The 19,372-nt window shown below is 45.4% G+C and overlaps 1 protein-coding gene across 1 annotated transcript in view; it reads left to right on the top strand.

Annotated features, from left to right (window-relative positions):
- The window catches only part of UPB1 (beta-ureidopropionase 1), an 86,669-nt gene that overhangs the window by 16,205 nt on the left and 51,092 nt on the right, over positions 1 to 19,372 (top strand). The window contains exons 4-5 of the mRNA XM_073563761.1: positions 4,250 to 4,344; positions 12,546 to 12,707. Coding sequence (XP_073419862.1) covers positions 4,250 to 4,344; positions 12,546 to 12,707 — 257 coding nt within the window. The remainder of the gene's footprint in view (positions 1 to 4,249; positions 4,345 to 12,545; positions 12,708 to 19,372) is intronic.

The following is a 19,372-nucleotide window of genomic DNA, read 5'->3' as shown; positions in this document are numbered from 1 at the left end:
CAGGGGCTGGGGAATCACAGGCAGGAGGCAGGGGCTGGGGAATCACAGGCAGGAGGCAGGGGCTGGGGAATCACAGGCAGGAGGCAGGGGCTGGGGAATCACAGGCAGGAGGCAGGGGCTGGGGAATCACAGGCAGGCGGAGGGGCTGGGGAATCACAGATAAAAGGCAGGCAGAGGGGCGAGGGAATCACAGATCGGAGAAAATGAGGGGCTGGGGAATCACAGGCAGGAGGCAGGGGCTGGGGAATCACAGTCAGGCGCAGGGGCTGGGGAATCACAGTCAGGCAGGGGCTGGGGAATCACAGGCAGGAGGCAGGGGCTGGGGAATCACAGGCAGGAGGCAGGGGCTGGGGAATCACAGGAGGCAGGCGGAGGGGCTGGGGAATCACAGGCAGTAGGCAGACGGAGGGGCTGGGGAATCACAGGCAGGAAGCAGGCGGAGGGGCTGGGGAATCACAGGCAGGGGCTGGGGAATCACAGGCAGGAGGCAGGCGCAGGGGCTGGGGAATCACAGGCAGGAGGCAGTCGAAGGGACTGGGGAAGCACAGGCAGGAGGCAGGCGGAGGGGCTGGGGAATAACACACTGGAGAAAGATGAGGGGCTGGAGAATCACAGGCAGGAGGAGGGGCTGGAGAATCACAGGCAGGAGGAGAGGCTGGGGAATGACAGGAAGCAGACGGAGGGGCTGGGGAATCACAGACCGTTGGCAAGCGAAGGCGGCGGGGAATCACAGACAGGGAGTAAAAGACCCTGTGCACCGAAATCTAATTAAAAGAAAACTTAAAATGGTGATTAAAGAACAACAAAGCGGATTTCTTCACCAAACGTATCAATCTAATCAGTATTACAGCGCCATTAGAGCAAAGTCTGTACATTATTAACCCCTTCCAGACATGCGCCGTAATAGTACTGCTCTGCGGGAACTGCGTTCCGCAAGCAGCAGTACTGTTACAACTCACCGATCGTATGGCCTCATGCTGAGCGCCACAGCAATCGGGTGCGGGTGCCAGCTGTATGTGGCAGCTGACACACCGCAGCAATGCACCGATCGCGGGCATTTAACTCCTCTGATGCCGCTGTCAGTAGTTAGAGCGACATAGAGGGGCGCGTTGACCTGATGGTCTGCATGTAGATCCCCGGCTCCAAAATGGCCACGGGGTCCTTCCTGGTCCTGCTGGGAAGATGGCTTCCCAGTGCCTGCAGAGAGCAGGAGCTGAGAAGCCTCCTATCTTGCCTGTCAGATCCTTTTCTGATACTCTGCAGTGCAGAGTGTCAGATCAGCGATCTGATGTTATAGAGTAATGTCCCATACTGGGACAATGTAAAAAAGTAAAAATATATTAGAAAGTGTAAAAATATTGTTAAAAAATCCCCAAATAAATAAAAAAGAATTAAATATTTTTTCATTAAATACTTTTATTTATACAAGTAAAAAAATTAACAATAAAAGTACACATATTTGGTATTACCGCGTCCGTAACGACCTGCTCTATAAAACTGTCCCACTAGTTCACCCCTTCAGTGAAAACCGTAAAAAAATAAATAAAAAACGAGGCAAAAAACAATCATGCTGACAAACAAAAAGTGCAATAAAACGCAATCAAAGATGAATGTAAAAACAAATGGTACTGCTGAAAACGTCATCTTGTCCCGCAAAACAAGTCGCCATATAGCTCTATTAGCAGAAAAATAAAAAAGTTATAGCTCTCAGAATAAAGCGATGCAATAATTTTTTCTAAAAATTGTTTTTATTGTGTAAAAGCACCAAAACATAAGAAAAAATATATAAATTGGGTATCGCTGTATTCGTACTGACCCAAAAAATAAGGCTCGGGTCACACTAGCGTAGAGCATAGGATTCAATATGCTAATGACCGAGTGTCATGCGACTGTGCTCTGAGCCTCTCGCACAGAGAGGATCGGAGCACAGCTGCGGAGTAGGCAGAGAAGCTCCATCTGCTCGATTGCCAGGGTCCGCCTATATGGCACAGCACTCGGATGATATCTGAGTGATGTGCGCTGTGTCCCTCGCACCCATAGGCTTATATGGGTGCGAGTGACCCGAGACTCGGCCGAGTCTCACTCGCACTTAGAATTTGGGCAAGAAAAAAAAGGTGATGGGAGCTGCCCCATACCTTAACAGTGGTCCGAGTGCTATGCGATGTTTTGTCGCATAGCACTCGTCCGTATTCAACGCAAGTGTGACCCCAGCCTTCAGCTATGTTACCAATTTTACGACACGTGGAATGGTATAAAAACAAAGCAATTCCTGAATTGCTGGTTTCTGTTCTTTTGTCTCCCAAAAATCGGAATAGAAAGAGATCAAAAAATTTCATGTGCCCGATAATGGTACCAATAAAAACGTCAGCTCGTCCCCCAAAAAACAAACCATAACATGACTCTGTCGGCTGAAATATGGAAAAATGATAGCTCTCAAAATACGGTGATGCAAAAACTAGTTTTCGCAATAAAAGTGTTTTTTAGTGTGTGACAGCTGCCAAACATATAAAAACCCGATATAAATCGGAAGGGAAGGAGCTCTGAGACTGCAGACTCATGAATCCTCATGGATCGCAAACATTGCGCACTGTGAGGATTCTCCGGCGCCAGGAGCGAGTGATTAAGTGACTGCAAGTATACAATATGGTGACTGCAAGTACACAATATGCATACTTCTGACCGCTTTCTGACTAGACGAGCCCGACCTAGCTCAATACACTCACATCTGGTCAACATGTGACTGCATGTATGCAAATCACATACTTACAATCACGAGCCTTCATCTCCCAGTGCTGGCAAATCCTCACAGCGCGCAGTGAGCATGATGTGAGAATTCATGGGTCTGCAGTCACAGAGAAAGACTGCAGACTTGTAGCCTAAGTCCAGACAACTCCTTTCATTTCTATGGACCATATGAATGGCCACTAGAAAAAACAGAATGAGGGCTCATACTCACATGCGAGAAACTCAGACTAGTCTCGCACGTCAATACCTGGCACTGCCGCCGGCACTTGGGACCGGAGTCTGCGACTGCATGTATTTTTATGCAGCTGAACGCCCTGATCCGAGTGCCAGTGGCAGTGCCGGGTATGGACGTGCGAGACTAGTCCGAGTTTCTCACCTGTGAGTATGAGCCCTAATAGATGTATTGCAGCAACATTTTAGTATCTGTATTAGGGCTGCAGCACCCCATGCCATCACCCTTGGCTACATAATCAAACTTAAATCACTGTGAAAGCCTAAAGCCACGTTCACACGTTCAGTATTTGGTCAGTATTTTACCTCAGTATCTGTAAGCCAAAACCAGGAGTGGGTTATAAATACAGAAGTGGTGACATATTTCTATTATACTCTTCCTCTGATTGTTCCTATCCTGGTTTTGGTTTATAGATACGGGGGTAAAATACTGACCTAATACTGAACATGTGCACATGGCCTTAGACTAAATGCACGCACAGTTTTTTCTAGGTGTTTAAAAACAATGAGATTTGGACAGCATTTCAGGAAACTTCAGAGAGTTTTTGGAGTTTTTTTTATCATTTTCTGAAGCAGTTCCTGAAGCAGTTGTAAAGGGAGAGTTTTTTTTTCCCCAAAATCTGCTTTGCATTCTTCTGATTAGACAGTGGCAGTACAGCTAAGGTTCCATAGAATTACGTATGATTTTCTATGCTAACATTATAGCTGGTCACAAGCCGCTTGATTGGAAGAGGAAAGCTATAAAGCAATGTACAATAAGAAAAAATTTGGGACTCGATTGATAAATACTTTGCTTAATCCCCTTTGTTAAACCCTAAGGGTGTGTGCACACGCTGCGGATTGATCCGCGTGGATTTTGCAAAATCCGCAGATAAATCCGCAGGTCAAAAGACCTGCGGTTTACCTGCGGATTAGCCTGTGGTTTTGCCCTGTGGTTTATCATCTCTTCAATGGAGGAGATGGTAAACCGCTGCGGAATCCGCAGAAAGAATTGACATGTCAGTTCTTTCTGCGGTTTAGAAACCGCAGATAATCCGCGCGGAAAATTCCGCAGCGTCTGCACAGCGGTTTCCATTTCCCATAGGGAATAAAGGTACTGTACACCGCAGCAGAAACTGCTGCGGATCCACAGGGCCAAATCCTCTGCGGATCCGCAGCAGAATCCGCAGCGTGTGCACACACCCTAACTCTGCAGTGTTTGCCCCTTTTTAGTAAGGTTTTTCACTTGTGCACATTTGGCTTGTCTTGAACAATCCCCATATCTTCTTTCCAGCTATGCCTTTTGCTTTCTGCACAAGGGAGCGACTGCCGTGGACAGAGTTTGCAGAGTCGGCTGAAAATGGAGTCACTACTAGGTTCTGCCAGGAGGTAAAACTAATGCTAACTATTTTTTCACAGATTTCGGGTGGTTTTTTTTAATACGTAAGGCAATATTTAGAATCATGTAAATTTTATTTCAGTGAGATGTAGCATGTAGTTGTGTAAAATACATGACAGCAGTTCTCAGAGTCAGACACCAATGAGCTCTGGCTGACGTGCCTCTGGGAAGTGTGTGGTCTGGCCTCTGAGGAAAGTAATTCAATCACAGATTTAGCAATTGTATATACAGTAATTTCCTAGTACACTTGTAATCACTTCATGTATAAGCTGTAGCTGTCCAACCATAGACCTGGTCTACGCTATGGAGCCAGACACTCCTCTGACTGCTGTGTGATGGATCACCTCAGTCCATAAAGGGCCTGTAAATGAAAGTTAATCTTCTAACGCCCCAATATATGAATATTGTTTGTGTCCTTTCACCTTACACTTCATTTCCTACGATTGTGCTTTGCAGTCTGATGGTGAAACATTTTTTTTTTTTATTAAACCATTAATACTTTACGTTTCAGTTGTTGAAAAAAAATAGTTTGACACATTCCTTTTACTAAATGGTGACTTTTGAGATGGATGTTTTATTTGTGTACAAACTTCCTCAATTCCTTTTTAAAATGTCCCCAAACTTTGCTCAGTGGTTGACGATGCTACAAGTTTCATGGTGGCTAAGATCACACTGTGTTTGATCACACGGCAGCCAACTGATTTCCCCCCCCCCCCCCCTTTCAAAAATAATAAAGTACTATCAAAAGGGATTTAACGATTGCACTTGTATACCAACACTTGCATACATCTCCATTGCCTTACAATATAAAAAGAAACATATTGAGGAGCATGGTGCATCTGGTAAGTGGGCAGCAACCGTAATAATTGATGGTAATTCACAAATGAAAGCAATTTACTGCCCTGTGATGGACCAGCTTTCATATGCGGTGATATCACACATGACAGGTTGGAACTAAAGGGGTTTTTACACATAGCGATATCGCTAGCAATATCGCTAAAACGTCACTGATTTTGTGACGTTATAGCGATATCGCTATGTGTGATACTTACCTCCGACCAGCTCCCCCGCTGTCAATCGCTGATCGTGCGAGATCGGGCGGCTCCATTTCTCGTCGTCTGCTTCCTGCTGGGCTTCCTGCTGTGTGAGACGAGCAACGCTGGACGCGGGCAGGAGGACGTCTTCATCGCTGTGTGTGAAAGGTGAGTATCGTGCGCTGCTTCGCTGCTGCATCGCTGTGAGGTCTGCCTGTGTGAAAGCTCACTAGCGATCATTTAGCGATGCACCAGCGATCCTGACCGGGTCGTATCGCTGGTGCATCGCTAAATGTAAAAGGGCCTTAACACTGGCAACCTTGGCTGCATTTGGTATTTCAGCTGATCCCCTTTGAAGTCACGACCAGTGATGAGCGACCGTTCTCGGATAAGCTGTTATTCGAGCATCCTCGGATGCTAACGGCGTGCTCGAATAATATGTTCGAATAATATGTTCGAGTCCCCGCAGCAGCATGTCTCGTGGCTGTTCGACAGCTGCAGCACATGCAGGGATTACCTATTTATTAGACAATCCCTGCATGTGATGTGGCTGACGAGACCTGCTGCTGCGGGGACTCAAACATATTATTCGAGCACGCAGAAGACACTCAGTTACCATCCAAGGATGCTCGAATAACAGCTTTTTACCCTTCGCCACGACAGCACCCACTGGAGGTATCGGATCCGCCCCATTTGGAACAGGAAACCCTACAGGAAAGATAAAAGGGGGCGGTCCGCCTCTCCTCCTCAGTTTTGGTTTCCTGTTCCAAACGGAGCCAGGATCCTTCAGGAAGCTTACCTGGGCCATGCATGCCGCCTGTGCAGTCTCCTTGAGAACGGCAGGGGCTGCGGTCCGGAGGCAGCGTCGGGGGAGACTCCGCTAGACGGCTCCCCCCTCGTCTGGCAGGTGGAGGGTGATGACCGGGTCCGGGGTGGGCCACCCGGTCTCACCCAGGAGTGCGCCGGGGAGGCACTAAGGCGCCGCCGCTGCCTGGGTAAGTGCGCCTGTGGCGCGAAGAAAAAAAAAAAAAAAGGGAAGAGAGGCTCCCGTGAAGCAGCGGTGGCGGTGGGCGCAGGCCGCAGAGAACAGGCGGGGGCGCGGTGGCTGGCCGGCGTGGAGACTCCTTAACCCCGGAAGTAATGATTGAACTTCTGGGGTAGAATGGCTGAGCGCGACGGCGCATGTGCGGGGAGAATCCCGGGGAGGAGCGACTTCCGGAAAAAAAAAAAAAAAGAGAGATAAAGCAGCGCGCAATCTATTTAAACAGCGCGCAGCTGAGCAGGGACAAGCCATGTTGTCCCCAACGGAAGCGCACGCTCCAGCAGGAGATTCTGCGGGGGGCAGCTCCACCAGGGACCGCAACACTAGGACAGACACCGGGCGCAGGAGCGAAACTGGAGAGTCAAGACCTAGGACGGGATCTCAGCCATCTGATCCGGTAATATAAGGCTTCACTGGGTGAGTGTGCAGAGTATATACTCTGCCTACTAAGTTGACCTCTCCACACCCCCCCCCCCCCCCGCCTTGGTGTCCTCTTCTAGACCAAGAAAAAGGAGAAATCCAAGCATAAAGAATGTGCGCTATGCTCTGAACCTCTCCCTGACTCCTACCCTAAGAAGCTCTGTAAGCAGGGGGCCGCATTGTCGACAACGGACATTAGAGCTATAATCAGGGAGGAGATACAGGCTATTAACCGCGCCAAAACTCCCTCAGAGACTGGCAGCAAGAAGCAGGTAACCCTCAGCTCAGAGTCAGAGGAAGAAGGGGGGTTAATCTCTGACTCCTCACTCACATCCTCGTCATCATCAGACATGGAGGGACGGTCATGTTTCCCCCTGGATAGTGTGGACAACCTAGTTAAATCGGTGAGAAGCACTATGGGGTGTGAGGAACCAAGGGGTGCCCAAACCGCACAAGACATAATGTTTGCGGGATTGGAGGAAAAGAAAAGGAGAGCGTTCCCGGTAATACCGGCGATTAAAGCCCTAATAAAGAGGGAATGGGAAAAACATGACCAAAGAAGTTTTCTCCCATCAGCCTCAAAAAGAAAGTATCCATATAGCGATGAGGAGCTATTAAAATGGACCAAAGTGCCAAAAGTGGATGCCGTTATATCCTCTACCTCGAAACAATCGGCTATTCCAGTAGAGGACGCAGGCTTGTTGGCAGACCCGTTAGACCGCAAGGCAGAATCATCATTGAAGAGGTCCTGGGAAGCTACCACGGGTATTTTTAAGCCAGCGGTAGCCAGCACATGCACCACTAGATCTATGCTCGTGTGGTTGGACCAGCTGGATCAGCAAATCGAGCAAAAGGTGTCCAGAGAGAAATTACGGGCCGCTATCCCATTAATTAGAGGGGCAGCTGCCTTTATGGCTGATGCGTCGGCGGACACTCTACGGCTGGCAGCAAGATCAGCAGCTCTGGTGAACAACGCCAGAAGGGCGTTGTGGATGAAGAGCTGGAAGGGGGACGCGCAATCAAAGGCTAAGATTTGTGCAACCCCGTGTGAGGGTGAGTTTCTCTTCGGAAAAGCCCTAGATGAGATACTCGCCAAAGCAAAGGAGAGGAAGAAGGCGTTCCCTGACTCTTCTATCCCTTTCTATAGGAGAACCTTTAAGAGGCGACCGTTTGGAAGAAGGAGGCAAACGGAAAAATCAAATAGATGGGCCACAAAAGAAGAGAAACAAAAGGGTACCATGTTCAGGGGTCCAACATTCCGAAGGGATAATAGAAATTAAAAAATCAGACCCACCTGTAGGGGGTAGATTACGGTTCTTTTATCCAAAATGGGAACAAATATCCTCAAACCCATGGATCTTGGGTATTATTAAAGAAGGAATGAAAATAGAATTCCTTCAATACCCTTATGATTTCTTTATCCTAACCCGCCTTAATTCTATAGCCCAACAAAAGGCCCTCGAAGAAGAGATTCGGAGCCTACTAAGCAAGGGGGTTTTAGTGGAGGTCCCAGAGGGACAGGAAGGTAGAGGCTTCTACTCTCCCTTATTTTTAATTTCCAAACCAGATGGTACGTTTAGAACAATTATTAATTTAAGGAAGCTTAATACGTTTATAAAAAATTATAAGTTTAAGATGGAATCAATCAGATCCACCATAAAGCTTCTCTTTCCAAATTGTGTGATGGCGGGAATTGATTTAAAAGATGCTTACTATCATCTTCCTATCCATAATAGATACCAAAAATATCTAAGGGTCGTAGTGGTGTTCGAGGGCAAGGTCCGTCATTTTCAGTACACAGCCATGCCTTTCGGCCTCTCAACAGCGCCAAGAATCTTCACCAAGGTGATGGCAGAGGTGATGGCCTATGTTCGTCAAAAGGATACTTTAATCGTACCTTACTTAGACGACTTCCTAAAAATCGGGAACTCAGATACCCAATGTACCGAAAGAGTGGCTAACGCAATCTCATCTTTGCAGTACCTAGGCTGGATCATCAATATACAGAAGTCCAGGCTCGTTCCGCAATCCCTCCAGATGTTTTTGGGGTTCCAATTGAACTCCATAACCCAGAAATGTCTACTTCCTCAGGTAAAGATAGCACTAACAAAAGAGAAAGTAGAGGCAGCCATAGAAAGAGCACGCATGTCTCTGAGAGGGGCAATGTCGCTATTGGGGTCGCTAGATTCCTGTGCCCCTGCAGTCCGGTGGGCCCATTATCATGTCCGCACACTTCAGCATCAGATTCTCCAGGAGGAGAAGCGACATGGTGGTCACCTTGAGAGCAAGATAACTCTAACTCAGGAGGTCTTGACTTCTCTGGAATGGTGGTTAGATGATGACCATCTATCCTCAGGAGTCCCATGGGTCATAGTACCATCTGGTATCCTAACCACCGACGCTAGCCCCCAAGGCTGGGGAGCCCATATGGGGAATAGCTTTTGTCAAGGAAGATGGAATAGAGAGGAAAGAAAATACTCGTCTAATTTAAAAGAACTGACAGCAGTATACTATGCTCTACATCATTTCCTTCCACAGCTTCAACAGAAAAATGTCAGGATCCTGTCGGACAACACCACCACGGTGGCCTACATAAACAGACAAGGAGGTACTCGATCAGAGACTCTGATGTCTTCTGCGGCAAGAATCTTAAACTTAGCCGAAAGCAATTTGTTGTCCCTCTCAGCTCTTCATATCAGAGGAGAGGACAACCAAGAGGCAGATTTCTTAAGCCGACACACACTTCGGCAAGGGGAGTGGTGCCTCAATCGCCAGATCTTCCAGGACATAGTAGCTCTATGGGGGCATCCTCAAGTGGACCTCTTCGCCACAAGGGAAAACAGACAAACAAAAACCTTTGCTTCCCTGTCTCCAGCAGATCACCCAGACATACTGGATGCCCTCCAGGCCTCATGGAAATTCAAACTGGCATACGCCTTCCCGCCATTGATTCTCCTGCCACAACTGATTCGGAAAATCAGAGAGGAAAAGGCGAGAGTAATCCTGATAGCACCTTTCTGGCCCAAGAGACCGTGGTTCTCGTGGCTACGAATTATGTCAGTGACAGATCCTTGGGTTCTCCCCTCAAACTCCAACCTACTCTCCCAAGGCCCTTTTTTCCACCCTCAAGTGAACAACTTACACTTGACGGCGTGGAACTTGAAAGGCACCTATTAACATCAAGAGGGTTTTCGCAATCATTAATTACTACGCTTCTACAGAGCAGGAAGCAGTCCACAACCCAAATTTATAAAAGAATATGGAAAAAATTCCTACAGTTTCATACAGCATCTCATACAGCAGAAGTCCCGATAGTTCCTATCTTAGAATTCCTACAAAAAGGGAAGGAATTGGGCTTGTCAGTAAACACACTGAAAGTACAGGTGTCTGCGTTGGGGGCGCTGTATGGCCATAATATAGCAGGGAATAAGTGGATATCACGATTCACATACCCACAATCCCTACATGGGTCTTAAACTTGGTGTTAGACGCCCTGACAGAAGAACCTTTCGAACCGATAGATACGATATCCCTTAAATATTTATCATTTAAGACGGCCGTCTTGGTAGCACTGACATCCGCTAGGAGAGTGGGTGATATCCAGGCCCTGTCCATAGATCCACCCTTTTTGCAGGTATATCGGGATAGATTAATATTAAAGCCAGACCCCTCATACCTGCCTAAGGTATCAACAAAGTACCATAGGTCTCAGGAGATACTCCTCCCAACCTTCTTTGAAGATCCCTCCACTCCGGAAGAGCAGAAATTCCACACTTTGGACGTCAGAAGAACTGTCCTAAAGTATATCGAAAGGTCCGAGAGCTGGAGGCAGTGTAGGGCTCTCTTCATTTCTTTTCAGGGCCATAAAAAAGGGTATGGAGTCACAAAGAGCACCATTTCCCGATGGATCAGGGATGCCATCCGTTTAGCCTACTCTGCAAAAAATGAAGAACCTCCGGAAGACATCAGAGCACATTCCACCAGAGCAATGGCGGCCTCCTGGGCGGAGAGGGGTGACGTTCCAATTGAAACCATATGTAAGGCGGCAATTTGGTCATCCCCTTCTACCTTCTATAGACACTATAGACTTGACCTTTCGTCTACTTCTGACCTAAGCTTTGGCAGGACTGTCCTTGGCACGGTGGTCCCACCCAGGTGATGGTCTCTGGAATCTCTCCAGTGGGTGCTGTCGTGGCGAAGGGTAAAAAGCCGGATTACTTACCGGTAATGCTCTTTTAATGAGTCCACGACAGCACCCGCTCACTTCCCTCCCTGCTAGAAATATCAATATTAAAACTATATCTGCTAAAGTTGGATAAGTAAAGTTATAAGTACAAGACATTGCCTAATCCTTGGCGGTCCTCCTGGTACTCTGAAATGCAAAACTGAGGAGGAGAGGCGGACCGCCCCCTTTTATCTTTCCTGTAGGGTTTCCTGTTCCAAATGGGGCGGATCCGATACCTCCAGTGGGTGCTGTCGTGGACTCATTAAAAGAGCATTACCGGTAAGTAATCCGGCTTATCCGAGCACGATCGCTCATCAGTAGTCACGACCAATGGACACTAGTGTTGTGTATGTTTTTTATCTTGAACAAACCCTCTTTATGCTTGGGAGAAGGAAATGCAATGGTAGGGCTCACACACCGGGGCAGTGCCACAATCTGCACTGCTGTACAGGCTACGTCAGACTCCATGGCCCCAATTCATCATTGTTGTTCCTCCACTTCTCTGGAGTGATTTGCACCTTTGTAGCAGCTTTAGTATTTGCGTCTATGTTGTGCACCAGTTAAGTTGTCTTTCTTTTTGGATTCTTAGGCTGGGATTACACATGCGAGAAACTTAGACGAGTCTTGCATGTTAATACCCGGCACTGCCGCCGGCACTCAGATCGGAGCGTGCGGCTCCATGTATTGCTATGCAGCTGCACACTTTAATCCGAATGCCGGTGGCAGTGCCGAGCATTAACATGCGAGACTCATCCGAGTTTCTCGCATGTGTGATCCTGGCCTTACTCAACAACTTTGCTTATACAGCTGGGTTAGATAGTTCATAAACGCGACTTTTACGAAATGTTACTTTTTTTTTGGAGCGTCTCACTCCAGTCACTGTCTGGAGTAAGGTTTCTGGCGGAGTTTCCAATTTGGTGCATCTTAATTACTTTTTTAAGGATTTGAGACTTTTGATTAAGTCAATCTGGTCAAATACAAAAATAAAGAACATTTTTTTGATTTTATGCTAAATTCATGGCATTCTCCATTTTCAAGAATTTTGTGCAAAAGTGTAAAAAAAATAAAAAGTGACTTCCATAAGTTACAAATGATGATGTGGGCCCCTTAGAACATGACATTTCATACAAAGCGGAGCCATAATACTGCTATGTGTCTACTCATTCTGGCACATTTCAGATATTGTCATATTCCATAGAGGTCCCTGAGAGATTTTATTCTAAGTGCACGACATGAATTAATTTCCCCCCTTTTTCTTAAGCTCATTTTTACATTGCGATACCTTCTTTGTTCTTTAAGTATCGTCAATAGATTTCTTCCACTTGGAATATAGAGAGAAATCATACCTTTACTAAAATCTTAAAATAAGTGATAATTTTGAATGATAAGTGATCACAAATGAAATCATTGTAGCTGCAATCCTTTTGTATTACTTTTTACATAAGTGCTTTTTCTTTTTGACACTTTCAGCTTGCAAAGAAGTACAACATGGTAATTGTGTCTCCAATCCTGGAGAGGGATGAGTTACATGGAGACATACTATGGAACACTGCCGTGGTCATATCAAATACGGGAGCCGTCCTGGGCAAGAGCCGCAAAAATCATATCCCAAGGATAGGAGACTTCAACGAGGTAACATTCCAGCAATGTTTAATAACTGCTACATATTCAGCATGTAGCATTATGATATATAATGGAAGGAATGGGGAAAAAAAGCAATCAAATGAATTCACACGCTTCCATGATATCATTAAGTAGGTTGTCCATGAATGTCTGATCGGTGGGGGTACAACACCCAGCAACCCCACCTATCAGCTGGAAATTCTCGGATGCTGCCAGAACACAGCAACTCTATCAAATCTTTAGTGTCCGCGGCCTGGTACTACAGATTCACCTGCAACATTACCCGGCGGTGACCATTATAGAACTGATGGGACTGATTAGATATTGATTGCCTATCTTGAGGATATGCCATCAATAAAAAAGTAATAGCCAACCCCTTTAAAAGAAAATTTAGCTAGACATTTCCCATTGGAGAGCTGCTTGCAACATAGAATGACAGGGTGCTCACCACTGATTTTCTTTTCCTGATTTAGACTAGGTTCAGATGGAATGTTCTGTATAAATGCCTGGACTGACTGCTGGTTTCTGGGACTCAAACTTAGCACCAATGGCCCCGATTAATCATTTTTGGGTTTTTGTCTTTTTTTTTTTTTTTTTTTTTTTAAGTCTCTTTTCTATTTTGTGTTCGTATGGCATTTTTTGTTTTCCATAATCTTCAAAACGGCTCTTCATAAATTATCCACAAAATAAAAAAACGCTCTATTTTTGGTCTTTGATCCCTTTTGCTACTTAGCGCAAACCGTCCTACGTTTTGCAAAATAGTGCAAAAATTGTCATACAGAAAATCACTCCTTGTACCACATTTTGCAATATTTTTTTTTTCTTAAGCCTACATTCACAGTATCAGTATGTGGTCAGTATTTGTGAGTCAAAACCAGGAGTGGATGATAGATACAGGAGTGGTGACGTGTTTCTATTATACTTTTCCTCTGATTGTTCCTCTCCTGGTTTTGGCTTACAGATACTGATATAAAATACTGACCAAATACTGATAGTGTGAACATAGCCAAAAAAATACAATTGGTGAATTGGTCTAAAACATCTTGAAAAGCCACATTGACATAAAAGTCAGAACCCTGACTGAGCAACAAATGACAAATTGTTGAAGAGTTTGTCTCAAATGGAAAAGTCACTAATTTAGAGATGCAAAAAACTGCCAAAAATCCAATGATGAATCAGGCCCTAGGTACAGGTCAGGAGACCAGTGTTCAGTCCAGGCATTGCTGTCCGTAGACAGCCATGATCCACCATTCATTCACCCACTCCTCGGCTTAGTGGTCACGTTTATTTCTGTGGTGAGCAGAAAACTTCTGACAATGACTTATCTCCTGGCAGAAGAAATAATCCAGCGTAGTTAATTAACATTCCCCCGACATCTTCTGCCAAGGGAATAGTCAGTCATACTCATTAGAATAGATGACTAAGAAGATTTGCCAATATTAATCGAATGTGGACGAGCAGATGGAATTATTAATAATTAATCTTTCACATAGGAAACTTGGCTCATAGCTCAACATTTTCCCTTACAAATGAATGAAGAGAGACGCACATCATGTAACTATGCCAGGAATCTATAAGCTTGGCTAACCCTGTTATTGGTATACATATCTAATTAATTGTAGACTAAAATGAATCAAGATACTTGAAGGCAAATTCATATTTCATTTCAGCAAGAAAATATCTTTTGTAAAATGACATTTTGTAATCAATTCATGATGGTTTTTAAGATCTCTTCTTTCTGTCATTGAATAGGAAAATAAACCCTTTTTTCCTGTGTTTTTAGAATCTGTCAATATCATGTGGTGGACACACGGGTAATCTGCCTATGAAAAGAGGTAGATATTATAATTGAATTTAGTTCTCTACCTGTGTACCCAACAGATTTTCAATCACTCAAAGAAAACAATGAGTTTTTCTCTTTGATGACAGTTAGCAGAGATCTTGGAAACTGGGATGTATTCACATATAACTGATAATTTTATAATAAATAACATTTATAAAGAATATTTTGAATACTCTTTAAATAGAATCCGTCAGCAGGTTTTTGCTGCTTAATCTGAGAGCAGCATAATATAGGGCAAGAGAGCCTGATTCAATCAGTGTGTCACTTACAGAACTGCATGGTGTAGTTTTGATAGAATCACTGTCTCTCTTCACTGTTGTAGATGTAGCAATGCTATGAATGCTGAGCCGTGTATAACCTCGCCCACATCACTGATTGGCAGCTTCCTGTGTACACTGCACATTGTCAGCAAGCTGCTAATCAGTGGTGGGGGCAGGGTTACACAGATTTGCTTGACTCCAGTGTGTGAGACCTGGTCAGGCAGTGATAATCTACCGCTGATAAAACACTGATTGTATTAAAACTGCAACACACAGCCTTATAAGTGACACATAGCTGTAATCAAGAGTCAGTGATAAGCTTTCATGCAGGAGCGCTTAGGAAGCAACCCAGGGGCAGACAAGGATGTCAGGTCTCCACCGCAGCTCCAGCCGAAAACCTCCGATGGAGGATAGGAGCAATGAGAAATTGGAAACGGTCTTAGGAACGCAAGGAAGAGACTCAGACAAGAGATGGGGTTAAACCACAACGCGTTTCGACAGAGGATCCGTCTTCATCAGGTGGAACTTCCGCCTGATGAAGACGGATCCTCCGTCGAAACGCGTTGTGGTTTAACCCCATCTCTTGTCTGAGTCTCTTCCTTGCGCTCCTAAGACTGTTTCCAATTTCACATAGCTGTAATCAGGCTTTCTTGCTCTACATTATGCTGCTCTTAGATTAAATAGCAAAAAACTGCAGAAAGATTCCTCTTAATGGCTTGTTCAGATGACTCTCTTATACACTGCTCAAAAAAATAAAGGGAATACTTAAACAACAGAATATAACTCCAAGTGAATCAAACTTCTGTGAAATCAAACTGTCCACTTACGAAGCAACACTGAATGACAATCAATTTCATATGCTGTTGTGCAAATGGAATAGACAACAGATGGAAATTATTAGCAGTTATCAAGACACCCTCAATAAAGGCGTGGTTCTGCACTTGGGGACCACAGACCACATCTCAGTACCAATGCTTTCTGGCTGAAGATTTGGTCACTTTTGAATGTTGGTTGTGCTTTCACACTAATGGTAGCATGAGACGGACTCTACAACCCACACAAGTGGCTCAGGTAGTGCAGCTCATCCAGGATGGCACATCAATGCGAGCTGTGGCAAGAAGGTTTGCTGTGTCTGTCAGCGTAGTGTCCAGAAGCTAGAGGCACTACCAGGAGACAGGCCAGTACACCAGGAGACGTGGAGGGGGGACGTAGGAGGGCAACAACCCAGCAGCAGGATGGCTACCTCTGCCTTTGTGCAAGGAGGAACAGGAGGAGCACTACCAGAGCTCTGCAAAATGACCGCCAGCAGGCCACAAATGTGCATGTGTCTGCACAAACGGTTAGAAACCGACTCCATGAGGATGGTCTGAGTGCCCGACGTCCACAGACGGGGGTTGTGCTCACAGCCCAACACCGTGCAGGACGCTTGGCATTTGCCACAGTACACCAGGATTGGCAAATTCGCCACTGGCCCCCTGTGCTCTTCACAGATGAAAGTAGGTTCACACTGAGGACATTTGACAGACGTGAGAGTCTGGAGATGCCGTGGAGAGCGATCTGCCTGCAACATCCTTCAGCATGACCGGTTTGGCAGTGGGTCAGTAATGGTGTGGGGTGGCATTTCTTTGGAGGGCCGCATGGTGTTGGGCTGTGAGCATATCCCCCCATCTGTGGACGTCGGGCACTCAGACCATCCTCATGAAGTCGGTTTATAACCTTTTGTGCAGACACATGCACGTTTGTGGCCTGCTGGAGTTGATTCTACAGGGCTCTGACAGTGCTCCTCCTGTTCCTCCTTGCACAAAGGCTGAGGTAGCCGTCCTGCTGCTGGGTTGTTGCCCTCCTACAGCCCCCTCCACGTCTCCTGATGTACTGGCCTGTCTCCTGGTAGCGCCTCCAACCTCTGGACACTACGCTGACAGACACAGCAGACCTTCTTGCCACAGCTCGCATTGATGTGCCATCCTGAATGAGCTGCACTACCTGAGCCACTTGTGTGGGTTGTAGAGTCAGTCTCATGCTACCACGAGTGTGAAAGCACAACCAACATTCAAAAGTGACCAAAAACTAATGCCTGTTCCTCCCCTCACCCCTTCCCCTTCCCCCCCTTCCTTTCCTGTTTTTCATTTGTCGATCCCCACTTTCTGCTCCTTATTTTCTCCTCTCGTTTCCCTAGTTTCATATATATGGTGGTTGTAACTATGGTTGTCATTGTTTTGACTTGTTTTCTTGTTCAACCTCAATAAAAATAATGGAGAAAAAAAAAAAAAAAGTGACCAAAACATCAGCCAGAAAGCATTGGTACTGAGATGTGGTCTGTGGTACCCACCTGCAGAACCACTCCTTTAATTGAGGGTGTCTTGATAATTGCCAATAATTTCCATCTGTTGTCTATTCCATTTGCACAACAGCATGTGAAATTGATTGTCAATCAGTGTTGCTTCCTAAGTGGACAGTTTGATTTCACAGAAGTTTGAATTACTTGGAGTTATATTCTGTTGTTTAAGTGTTCCCTTTATTTTTTGAACAGTGTACATAAAGATGCTTCTCGCAAAATTAGAATATCATCAAAAAGTTAACTTATTTCATTTCTTCAATACAAAAAGTGAAACTCATATTATATAGTCATTACAAACAGAGTGATCTATTTCAAGTGTTTATTTCTGTTAATGTTGATAATTATGACTTACAGCCAATGAAAACCCAAAAATTATTCTCAGTAAATTAGAATACCATATTTTTCGGACTATAAGACGCAGCGGACCATAAGACACACCCCACATTTTGAGAAGGAAAATACTGAAAAAAATTAATGTGTCAAATGGGGGTCTTTCTAAGGCTACTTTCACACATCAGGTTTTCGGCGTCAGGCGCGATCCGGCGTCGTGCCGGAATGCCGGATCCGGCAAATGTTTTGTAAAACCTGATGTGCCGGATCCGGTTTTCTGCCGGATCCGTCTTGTTCTTGACAGACAAAACCGGATCCGTCTCATCCGGTTCATCCGTTTTTCTATCCGTTTTTCGACGGATTACGCCGGATCTGGTTTTTAAAATTGACCCTTGTGGCCTTCCGAACGGGATTGGCTACTGGAAAACTATATATAGCATGTTCCTACAGCCCTTCTTTGACAGGTTGTAGAGGAGAAAGTGCAGGTTGGAGAGAAGAGCAAGTTACTGGCGAAGATGGATGTTGTCATTGGAAATATTACCACTAGAAGTTCTGTGACGGTTTCAGTAATGAGGGACAATTTTGCACTATACTTTATGTCACCTCAAGGCAGAGTACACTGGCAGGATGACAGAGTGTGAAAGATTTGTGCCCTAACCAAACTTGTGTACCTTCTGTACCAACAGTATATACCTTTGCCAACCAAAGTTGGCTATCTTGTCATGGTCTTACTATTTTTAGCTTTAGGCCACAGGTGTGTACCTGGTTGTGTTTTATGCAAAGTATTTCACCTTTTAACAAAAGTTGTGTACATTGTTAGGAAATCACCAACAATAAACACAACTTTTCAGGTGAAATACTTTGCTTCAAACACAACCAGGAACACAACTGTGGCAAAAAGCTAAAATTTACCCACAGTTATATACCTGGTTTTGAATACCTTTTTACCTTTTAAATACCCTGTATTTAACCTTTTTTTTAAACATATTTCACCACAGAAAGAAATGACAGACAACCAGTGTAAACAATAATTTAACTTTTATTTAAAATATTTTTTTTTGTGTAAACTGTTTTAAAGGTAAAAAAAATTTTTTAATAAAGGTTTGAAACCAACCAAATGGGCATTTTTATTACAAAAAAAACATTATAACTCGGTGTAGTGTGGGGTGGAAATACTGCTGGAGGGGCTGCGGGACACTTCGACAATGGGAGTGTGGAGAGAGAACTGGGATCGTGGTGGGGAAGGAACAGTTAGAGGTGATGGTGTGGAAAAAGATACAGAATGGGTGGACATGTGGGAGGCAGAAGAGGTGGTGGGCGGTGGAGTGGAGGGTTGGGCAGGGACTGTAGGAGCAGATGATGTTGATGGAAAGTTGTATGGGGAAGGAGTTTGGTACGGGGAAGGAGTTTGGTACGGGGCAGGTTGCTGGAAGTGGGGAGATGTCTGGTACTGGGGAGGTTGCTGGTACTGGGAAGGTTGCTGGTACTGGTGAGGTTGCTGGTATGTAATAGGAGGGGGAGGATGGAAAGTGGCTGGAGGGGGTGCAGATGTAATAGGAGGGGGAGGATGGAAAGTGGCTGGAGGGGGTGCAGATGTAATAGGAGGGGGAGGATGGAAAGTGGCTGGAGGGGGTGCAGGTGGAGGAACTACAGTGGTGGGAGGTGGAGGTTGGGAGGTAACCTGCTGTAGAGCACCGTGGCACGAATGCATTACATGCATCTGCTGGGTAGGAGATAGTGTTGCCATGCGCTCCACAACAGACCTGAAAAAGGTGTGGTTTGGCGAAGATCTTGCTTCTGAATGCATGGTTTGCAGAAGTGTCTTCACCTCCAGAATGCTGGAGTTGATCTGCTGAAAGCCTGCGGAGATTTGCTCTGACAAGACTTTTAGACAGTTCTGGAA

Source organism: Dendrobates tinctorius, unplaced genomic scaffold, assembly GCF_039654945.1.
Source record: "Dendrobates tinctorius isolate UK_male_01 unplaced genomic scaffold, ASM3965494v1 ptg000397l, whole genome shotgun sequence".
In the NCBI taxonomy this organism is placed as follows: domain Eukaryota; kingdom Metazoa; phylum Chordata; class Amphibia; order Anura; family Dendrobatidae; genus Dendrobates; species Dendrobates tinctorius.
The sequence above is the reverse complement of the archived record's forward strand: the minus strand, read 5'-3'. Positions and strand labels throughout refer to the sequence as shown.